This window comes from Cloeon dipterum, chromosome 2 (genome assembly GCF_949628265.1).
Source record: "Cloeon dipterum chromosome 2, ieCloDipt1.1, whole genome shotgun sequence".
Lineage (NCBI taxonomy): Eukaryota > Metazoa > Arthropoda > Insecta > Ephemeroptera > Baetidae > Cloeon > Cloeon dipterum.
In genome coordinates this window covers 35,442,467-35,452,535 of record NC_088787.1, presented here as the reverse complement: position 1 = coordinate 35,452,535, position 10,069 = coordinate 35,442,467, and the positions used below count along the sequence as shown (strand labels likewise).

Below are 10,069 nucleotides of genomic sequence, written 5' to 3'. Positions count from 1 at the left end.
TGCTATCTCTGGATCTGGTTCCCTGTTCTCTTGGGGAGAAAATATAGAGCTATGGACAGCTTGGATTAGGAACCATAGCACATACCTATGTGCCCTCCAAAATTTCAGGTTCTTTGAAAGAGAAAAAGGTTGTCCAAGTGGCCTGTGGTTGTTTACATACGCTAGCATTGACGTCCGAGGGAGAGGTAAAATTAATTAACTTTTAATAAATGACCCATTGTATTCAATTTCCGTATATCAGGTCTACGCTTTTGGCGGAAACTATGATGGCCAATGAGGTTTGGGGTCCGCATACGACCACATGCTTCCACAGAGGGTTGGTGGACTGCTGGATGGGAAAATTGTAACCTGCAGTTGCATGCCAACATGATGCATCTTCAGCGCTCCTACAATCAGGATGAGAGGTAAAATATGTATTTCCGTAAACCATCGCAATTGCGAGGTCATCGAGGATTTTTTTTATTTTGGTAAGTAGGACATTTTTAAACTATCCTAATTATATTTCAAAATTGAAAATGATTATTAATCATCAAATTTTGCTTGTATTTTTTTAATATCAAATTTACTAGTAGTAAATTTTCCATAAATCTTATTTATTGACATTCTATCTCTTATATTTGTTCTAGATATGCGTCTGGGGTTGTAACTCAAAGAACAGGTTGGGCTCATCTTGTAATTTAGGTTTCGAGGAACTTCTATTTCCCTGCAAAGTGATCGGCTTAGAAGGAGTCGTGATTTCTCAAGTCGTTTATGGATCTTATTTCACTCTCGCTTTATCTAACGACGGGAAAATTTACTCATGGGGAGAAAACTATAAAGGTCAGTTGGGAAATGGGACTACCGAGTTTGTCGAGAGTCCAACCATTATTTCAACAAAGATGGGAAGGTGAGACAAAAAGCTGGGATATTTTTGTTTAAGCGTAAATTATCTTTTCACACAGAGTTAGAGAAATTGCTGCCACTCTGTACGAGAGCCACCCATGCGCTGCCATCACCAAAAAGAATGAGGTTTACATCTGGGGCAGTTGCAATGGTATGAATTTAGTTCAATGAAATGCATTAATTGCGGAACTTATCACTTTAAATTAATTATATAGGTCACATTGTTTTGAATCCAACGCTCACTCCTTTCTCGTCGTTGGACGAAGTTTTCGCTGATGCCTCTCCTGGAGTGACCTACCAACGTTTTTATGTTTTGGAAATTGCCAGAGATGAGAACAAGAGGAAAGTGTCTATAATCGAGCGTTTCCAAAAATCGTTTGATACTCCTGTGAGATTTTTTTTACAGTGGAAAATTTATATATTTATCTTTTCTCTCGTTTCAGGAAACTGCTGACTTTGCATTCATCGTCGAGGGGAAGAAAATCCACGTGCACAAGAATCTTTTAACCATCGGCAGCGACGTGTTCAAGGAATTTGTTCCTGGGAGATTGGAAGGACAGTTGCCAAAAGTATTAGAATTTTGGCTTAATTTTCTCATCTTAATTTATTTGAACTTCTTTCAGGGAGCAGATTGTTGAGAAACATAGCTACGACGCTGTCTACGCGTTCCTCAAATACTTCTACACAGACCAAGTTCATTTTAAGCCTGAACTTGCCATTGGTATAAAATTAATTATGCGGAGAACCATTTTTTATCTCCTTTATTTTCAGATGTTAACGCCTTGGCACACTTCTATCGGGTGACTGATCTGATGGAAGAATGTGAAAAGATTCTCAAATCTGGCCTGACAGTGCAAAACGCTGCTGCTGTATACGAGAAGGCAAATTTGTTCGGAGCTAAGGTCAGTTTAATATTTTTTCAAACTACTCTTTAAGTTTATTATTATTTTGGTTTAAGGACCTGTGTGTGTTCTGCATTAAATTTTGCAAGGAGCATTGGCTTGAAGTTATTGATTCCGACGTCTGCAAGAGAGAACTCATCTTGGAAGTGTTCCATTGGGTGGCAAATCAAAAGAAACACTGATGGAGTAGTTTTTCTTTAGTCGATTGTGCTATGCATGTATTCAAAACATGCTGTAAATTTTTTCCTATCATTTTTGTTCATGAAATCTGTGTATATATTTTGCTATTGCATATTTCCTGTTCATGACAGTCATCTGTTACTGGAAGAATTAAATTTATGTCCAACACAAAGTCTCACAGGAATAAAAGCCACTAAATAATGAATTAACTTGTAATGGCTTTTGAGAAATTGCGTTTTTTTTCTAAATAAAACATTAATTAACGCTAGTAATTGCGTTTTATTGTAAACTTCTGTAACAGTTTTTGTTATTAAATGACAAAATTGCGAAAATAGTTCACCTTAAATTTTACGTGCTTAAATTATTGCATTTTCTTATTTACACCTAAAAGCCAGCAAAATATAAGTTTTAAAGAGCCTGGCTAAAATTAACAATTTGTTTTACATGGATTATTGAGAAATCGTATCGTTTTTTGCTACCAAATGAAATTATCTCCTGCCGAGATTGGCCAATAAGTCTCCTGACCTTGCAAAAGACTTATTTTTGGTGGATAATATCTGAACTGTCTACTTGTGAATAACGCAAGGGCTGTATTTAATTAGGTTTTGATTCATATTTGACAGTGATATTATATAATCAGATTGAACGCGTGCCTCCCCTTTTTTTAGTACGCCAGCATCTGGGTAATTAATAAATAATTATGAAGATTGAGATTTTAGTGGGAGGAAATTGTACTATTTTCTTGTTGCTGTGGATATTTTAAAATAATGTGCAGGACAAGAGTTTGATTTAAATTGTTGCAGGATCGCTTTGATTCAGTGCTCCAGGTAGGCGTCGTACCTGATGAATGAATAGTTATGCTAATTAAAGAAAAGAATTCTCATAAAATCAAATTTTATTGAGCTTGATATTTTGCCACACTAAAAATTTAAAACATGTATTTTTTTAATACATGCATAGCACATGACAATAAAAGTCATTGAAAAAAGCATTCCATCAGTTTTTCTATTGATTAGCCGCTCGACGGAAAACTTCCAAGACAAATTCTTTCTTGCATTCATCAGTCTCAAAATCGTCTACGACATCAATCAAATGCTCCCTGCAAAATTCAAAGCAGAACTCGCACAGGTCCTGCATCCGAAGATTAAATATAGTTAAAGCCGAGAATGACATTGAAACATTTATATCACCTTAGCTTCAAGCAAGATGGCCTTCTCGTAAACATCTGCAGCGTTTTGCACTGTCAGGCCAGATTTGAGGATCTTTTCGCACTCGTTCATCAGACCCTTCACCTGATAGAAGTCCGCTACGGCATACACGTCTGCAATAGAAATATTATTGAAAATTATTCTCTAAATGCGAAATTAATTTTATACCAAGAGCAAGTTCAGGCGTGAAATCAACTTCATCTGTGTAGAAGTACTTGAGGAACGCGTAGAAAGATTCATAGCTGATGTGTTCCTTGACAATCTGCTCCCTGAAAGATATTATTCAAAACGATTAAAATGATAAAATTACACCAAAACTGTTAATACTTTTTGCAACTATCATCCCAATTGCAAAGGAACTTTTTTTTGAACACGTCGCTGCCGAAATTCAGCATAGCCTTGTGCACGTGAATTTTCTCCCCGCCCTCGAATATGAATGCATAATCAGCAGTTTCCTGAAAAACGAGAAATATATAACAAAAGCTACCCAAGAGTGAATAGAAAATCTTACGGGATCGTCAAACGCTTGTCTTAGACGTTCATTTAACGAATCTTTTCTCATGCTATCTCTCGTAATTTTCGATTGAAATCGTTGGTAGGTCACTTGAGGACAGAACACAGTATAAACTTCATCCAAAGACGAGAAGGAAGTGAGCATTGGATTTTGAACAATTTGGTCTGAAATTAAATTTTAACGTTAATGCTATTAGCATATAAGCATTAAATGAATTATACTTATACCATTGCAATTGCCCCAAATGTAAACTCGGTTCTTTGTATTGATTGCAGAGCACGGGTGGCTCCCGAAACGAGTGGCAGCAATTTCCCTAACCCTATATATAAGCGTGATTACATTAGTTGCGCTAAAACAAAAAATCCCAGCATTACGTCTCACCTTCCCATTTCTGCTGAAATGATGGTTGGACTCATGCCACGCTCGGTAGTCCCATTCCCCAACTGGCCTATATCGTTATTTCCCCATGAGTAAATTATTCCGTCGTCAGATAAAGCGAGAGTGAAACGGAGTCCACAGACGATTTGGGAAATCACGACTCTTTCCAAGCTGTTCACCATGCAGGGAATCCGTTTGTTATTTGTAGTTGAAGTAAAACCCAACCTGCCATTTCCGCAGTAACCCCATGCGCAAATCTTGAACAATTAAGACATTTAAAATAATAAAAAAATCTTTTGTTAGGCAATAAAGAGCAAACATTAGAATTTTGAACGGCAAGAAAATTATTAACGCAATTGAACGTTGTAAATAACTTATCTAATATGTAACACAAATTTCATTTCAGCATTATAATCCTAATAAGTATATTATATAGATTCCACTGATAGTTTAAGAAGTCCTTAAAAATCTAATTATAATATTGACAATGAGAATTCGCAATCGATGGTTGGTTATGGAAATAGATACCTTTCCTGTATGTAGTAGCGCAAAAGAAGAGAGAATTTGGCATGCAACTGAGGTTACAATTCTCCCGTCCAGCAGTCCGCCAACCTTTTGTGGAAGCAAATAGTGGTCGTCTGCTGCATTCCCCAATCCTAATTCTCCATTACTGTTACGACCGAAAGCGTATACCTGATTAATGGAGATTGAATAGAATGGATTATTTACAAAACGTATTTTTAATTTTACCACTCCCTCTGACGTCAAAGCTAGTGTATGATAACCACCACAGGCCACTTGGACAACCCTTTCCTCTTTTAGAGAGCCTAAAATTTTGGTGGGCACTTTGGTGTATTCTATGGTTCCTAATCCAAGCTGTCCATAGCCATTTTCTCCCCAAGAGAACACGGAACCAGATCCTGAGATGGCAAAAATGCTGAATTTTCTGTCGAGGCTATTAGCACATTCAAACCCTGTAACATGCAGTTGTGCATAATTAATAAATTATCAACAAATATTTTCGACGCTTATACCTTCGATTCTTCGGTCACACAAATTCTCAATGCGCTTGAGCACTTTCACTTCACCTTCGACACCAGCACCAAGACAACCATCTTGATTTTCACCAAAGGCAAGCACCTCATCATTTTCGAGGACAATAATGACATTTTTTCCGTTTGGGCCTGAAAATGAGGATATTGATATTAAACAGAAAATGCTTAAATTTCTGTTCTCCCGTCCAACCGGTTTTTTAAACAAATAAGAAATCCAAACAATAAAAGATGCGATGCATACGTTTTGAATAAAACTATAATACTTATTCGATATTATGATTATTACACACCAAAAACGATTGCAGTACGAATCTCACGCCTCTGATACCCGAAATTGGCCCACTTCACTAACAATTTGGACATGGCGAACCAAGATGATCTAGGATTTTGATCAAGATCAAGATCAAGACAAGAATTGTAATGCACACGCGGAGTTATGCAGTGTCGTCTGTCTAATGTCTGTCTGTATCTGACTCTGACTGTGACGACTGTGTCTGCCAGACATGGCCAAATAAAAATCGATATTGAATATTGATATTTTTTCTGACGATATTTATCGATGTTTTTTGTGGCTAAACATAGGGGGGCGGATCACGGCACCGTTTTTTAGCGCGACCTTGAAACACTGTACAATGCTTGCCTTATGCCCAGCGTTGCCATTTGCGTTGCCGTGATCCGCCCCAGGTTATTTAGGACGATATTTTAACATCGATATTTTTCAGACGGTATATATCGATTTATATCGATAGTCAAAAACATTTTTTGGTGATGTCTGTCTGGCTGTCTGCTTCAGGATCAGATTTCTACGTCGTGGCAGCACTATACGTACTGTCAAAATAATCTAACGAAGCGACACTAGCGCTAGTAATTTCTCTTACTCTCGTCGGAGGGAAAAAGATTTGCTTACAGTCGTTACTGTTGTTAATAGTCGTACTACTTTGAAAAAAGGTCCACTATGAGGGGTAACTGTTTTCGCAAGTTTGTAATTTAATCAAAATATTGGCGGGACGGATTTGTTGAGTAGCTCAAGTTAGTACTTATAGTTGGGATCAAAAATTGGAATGTTACTTGGGTAAACGATCGATGACCTTCTTTGAAAGAATAAATAAATTTTCCTAATTTACGTAAATAGAGCAACAAAATCTATGAAACTTTTGGATTTAATATGGCACGTATATGCAAAATAGTTTCAGATCACTTTCTCTTTCGTCCGTGCGTGCGTGCGCTGCAATCACGCTGAAATAGGAAAACAGCTCGCTAGAATAATATAAAAAAATCGTGGTTATAGCCTGCTTTAGCTTAGATGATAAAAGCATATACATTTATTTTACGAAGTGAAATAAAGTCAAAATGACACGATATCACATTGGCTTTGATCGAGCTGTTCTCGTAGGGTCACCGCCATAAAAAAGTTTACGAGATTATCTTTGCATTGAATCAATTTTATTGCAATTCGCGACAAAATCCGATTATTTTCTTATCTTTAAGGAATAATTCATCATGATTTTGGTTGCGCGAGACGCTTTGATCGAGCACTAGACGATCAGTCGCGAAATTTCACGCAGGCGACGCATGTGATATGGATATGATGCCCCCTTTTAGCTGCTTGAGGCGCCGCCGGCAATGGCGCCGTCTGTTCTGTCGCCAGCGCTGCAAGTTGCACCGGCGGCACAAATTATTGTGGCGTTAGAACCGCCGTCGCAGTTTGATGTGCCGCGTGTGTGGCGCCAATGGAGGCGCCGCCTATTGTGCTGCCTGAGGCCGTTGAAAACACCCAATAAACGTGACACAAAACCGAGGCAGATGGTTTAAACTTTATAAATAATTAATGCCAATTCAAAACCAACATTATAAAATGTTGAAGATAATTTCAAACAAAATATTATAGTAAGGAAATATTAAAGAGTAATTGTTTTTAATTTTCGCTCGAGCACAAAATTACTATTTCAACCATTTTTTCTACTTATGCTTGTCGATCGATTGATTCTTTAATACAACCCACAAGGCACACAGTAAGCAAAAAAGTGCCAGGATAGCATATAAGATGGGAGCAGAGTGAATGATGCATCGGTCGATCTCAAGCTGATTAAAAATGCAACCTTATTAAAGTGGAATGATACTGGGCAACAATTGAACATTATATGAATTGTTGGATGCCATAAACAATTAATCGATAAACAATTTGTTCAACAACCTGCAATAACAAAAAGAGGACCTTCCTACAATAAAAATTCAAATTTTGCCAATTTTCTCCAAAACTTACAGTGCTCGAACATATTTTCGTGGCATATATTCCGATTCCTCTCGTCGAGATCTGTCCAACGGTGTAATTTGGCAAACTCTTGCTTTTGAAATAAAATCGAATTTCAAGTAAGGAGACAGACATTACCATTTGAAAAGCATGGGTAACTTTCCAGCTAATTTTCTCAAAAAATTACAAAGCGCTTCTAAAAAATTCTTAAGGTTAGCCTAATTAAAACTGCGTCCTGATTAAAACTGTGACCTTGCAGAAGACTTATTTTTGTTGGATAATATCTGAACTGTCTCCTTCTGAATAACGCAAGGGCTGTATTTAATTAGATTTGATACATATTTGACAATGATATTATATAATCAGATTGAACGCGTGTCTCCTCTCCCTTTAATACGCCGGCATCTGGGTAATAATAAATTATGAAGATTGAGATTTTAGTGGGAGGAGGAAATTGTACTATTTTCTTGTTGCTGTGGATATTTTAAAATAATGTGCAGGACAAAAATTTGATTTAAATTGTTGCAGGATCGCTTTGATTCAGTGCTCCAGGTAGGCGTCGTACCTGATGAATGAATAGTTATGCTAATCAAAGAAAAGAATTCTCATAAAATCAAATTTTATTGAGCTTGATATTTTGCCACACTAAAACTTTAAAACATGTATTTTTTTAATACATGCATAGCACATGACAATTAGTCAATGGAAAAAAAGCATTCCATCAGTTTTTCTCTTGATTAGCCGCTCGACGGAAAACTTCCAAGACAAATTTTTTCTTGCATTCATCAGTCTCAAAATCGTCTACGACATCAACCAAATGCTCCCTGCAAAATTCAAAGCAGAACTCGCACAGGTCCTGCATCCGAAGATTAATATAGTTAAAGCCGAGAATGACATTGAAACATTTATATCACCTTAGCTCCAAGAAAGATGGCCTTCTCGTAAACATCTGCAGCGTTTTGCACTGTCAGGCCAGATTTGAGGATCTTTTCGCACTCGTTCATCAGACCCTTCACCTGATAGAAGTCGGCTACGGCATACACGTCTGCAATAGAAATATTATTGAAAATTATTCTCTCAATAAATGCGAAATTTATTTTATACCAAGAGCAAGTTCAGGCGTGAAATCAACTTCATCTGTGTAGAAGTACTTGAGGAACGCGTAGAAAGATTCATAGCTGATGTGTTCCTTGACAATCTGCTCCCTGAAAGATATTATTCATAACGATTAAAATGATAAAATTACACCAAAACTGTTAATACTTTTTGGAACTATCATCCCAATAGCTATGGAACTTTTTTTTGAACACGTCGCTGCCGAAATTCAGCATAGCCTTGTGCACGTGAATTTTCTCCCCGCTCTCGAATATGAATGCATAATCAGCAGTTTCCTGAAAAACGAGAAATATATAACAAAAGCTACCCAAGAGTGAATAGAAAATCTGACGGGATCGTCAAACGCTTTTCTTAGACGTTCATTTAACGAATCTTTCCTCTTGCCATCATCTTTCATAATTTTCAATTGAAATTGTTGGTAGGTCACTGGAGGATAGGCAACAGCGTAAACGTCGTCCAATGAGGAGAAGAAAGTGAGCATTGGTGTCTCAACCAATTGGCCTAAAATTAATTTTAATGTTTGTTTAGTAACATTAAGCATTCAATAAACTATATACTGCTTATACCATTGCAATTGCCCCAAATGTAAACCCGGTTCTTTGTATTGATTGCAGAGCACGGGTGGCTCTCGTAATGAGTGGCAGCAATATCTTTAACCCTATGTACGCGTGAAAGATAATTACATTAGTTGCGCTAAAACAAAATATCCCAGCATTACGTCTCACCTTCCCATCTCTGTTGAAATGATGGTTGGTGTGTTGACAATTCTCAGCCGGCATCCCGCCATTCTATTTTCTCCCCATGAGTAAACCTTCCCTTCGTCAGATAAAGCGAGAGTGAATTCGGTTCCACAAACAATTTTGGAAATCACAACACCTTCCAGGCCGGTCACCATGCGGGGACTATATTCCACCCAGCATGAAGTTGGAGGTGGGCCCAAGCCCAACCTGCCATTGTAGTTGTAACCCCAAACGCAAACCTTGAACAATTAAGAAAGCTATAATAATAACAAAAAATAATCTTTTTTGTCAGGCAAATGGCAAACATTTGAATTTTGAATTGTAAAAAAGTTAAAAATGCAATTAAACATTACAAATAACTTAATTTAGTTGACCAGTTGCATAAACCCTTAGTTATCAAAGCCGCCAACAGATGGCGCAATCACAGACTTTCTTAAAATTTTTGATTTAAGCGGTTTTAAGTCATTTCCGCTGCGATTTCAGACTCAATCCAGCTATTTTGCATTTTTCAATTAATTTCCTTTTTTCTGACGTGCTGAAAACCAAAATCGGTTCAGCCATTTGCCGTAGAAACGCTGGAAAATATTTTGTCAAAAAATTGTTTTTCACGATTCTACGGCGATTGGCTGAACCGATTTTGGTTTTCAACACGTCGAAAAAAAGCAAATTAATTGAAGAATGAACAATAGCTAGATTGAGTCTGAAATCGCATCGGAAGTGTCTTAAAATCGGAAGTCTACGGTGGCGCCATCTGTTGGCGGCTTCGAACATTTGAAAGTTTAAGAAGCGCTTAAAAATCTAAATATGATACTGTCAATGAATTCGCAATCGATGGTTTACGGT

General features: G+C 37.3%; 2 protein-coding genes and 1 long non-coding RNA gene across 3 annotated transcripts; 1 reads left to right on the top strand and 2 right to left on the bottom strand.

The window, feature by feature from the left end:
- The first annotated feature begins 1,156 nt into the window (after positions 1 to 1,156).
- Positions 1,157 to 1,610, top strand: LOC135935732 (uncharacterized). The gene is made up of 3 exons (XR_010574245.1): positions 1,157 to 1,270; positions 1,326 to 1,451; positions 1,506 to 1,610. It is a non-coding gene; the product is annotated as an uncharacterized LOC135935732 (long non-coding RNA).
- A 1,359-nt stretch (positions 1,611 to 2,969) lies between these two features.
- Positions 2,970 to 5,482, bottom strand: LOC135937584 (RCC1 and BTB domain-containing protein 1-like). Its single transcript, XM_065480742.1, has 7 exons — positions 5,437 to 5,482; positions 5,099 to 5,248; positions 4,872 to 5,038; positions 3,500 to 3,627; positions 3,341 to 3,441; positions 3,155 to 3,285; positions 2,970 to 3,095 (listed from the first exon to the last, which is right to left on the bottom strand). The coding sequence occupies exons 1-7, from the start codon at positions 5,480 to 5,482 to the stop codon at positions 2,970 to 2,972; spliced, it is 849 nt and encodes a 282-aa protein (XP_065336814.1).
- A 2,516-nt stretch (positions 5,483 to 7,998) lies between these two features.
- On the bottom strand, positions 7,999 to 9,128 carry LOC135935135 (RCC1 and BTB domain-containing protein 1-like). Its single transcript, XM_065477223.1, has 4 exons — positions 8,634 to 9,128; positions 8,475 to 8,575; positions 8,285 to 8,415; positions 7,999 to 8,226 (listed from the first exon to the last, which is right to left on the bottom strand). The coding sequence occupies exons 1-4, from the start codon at positions 8,699 to 8,701 to the stop codon at positions 8,092 to 8,094; spliced, it is 435 nt and encodes a 144-aa protein (XP_065333295.1). The 5' UTR covers positions 8,702 to 9,128; the 3' UTR covers positions 7,999 to 8,091.
- Positions 9,129 to 10,069: the final 941 nt, after the last annotated feature.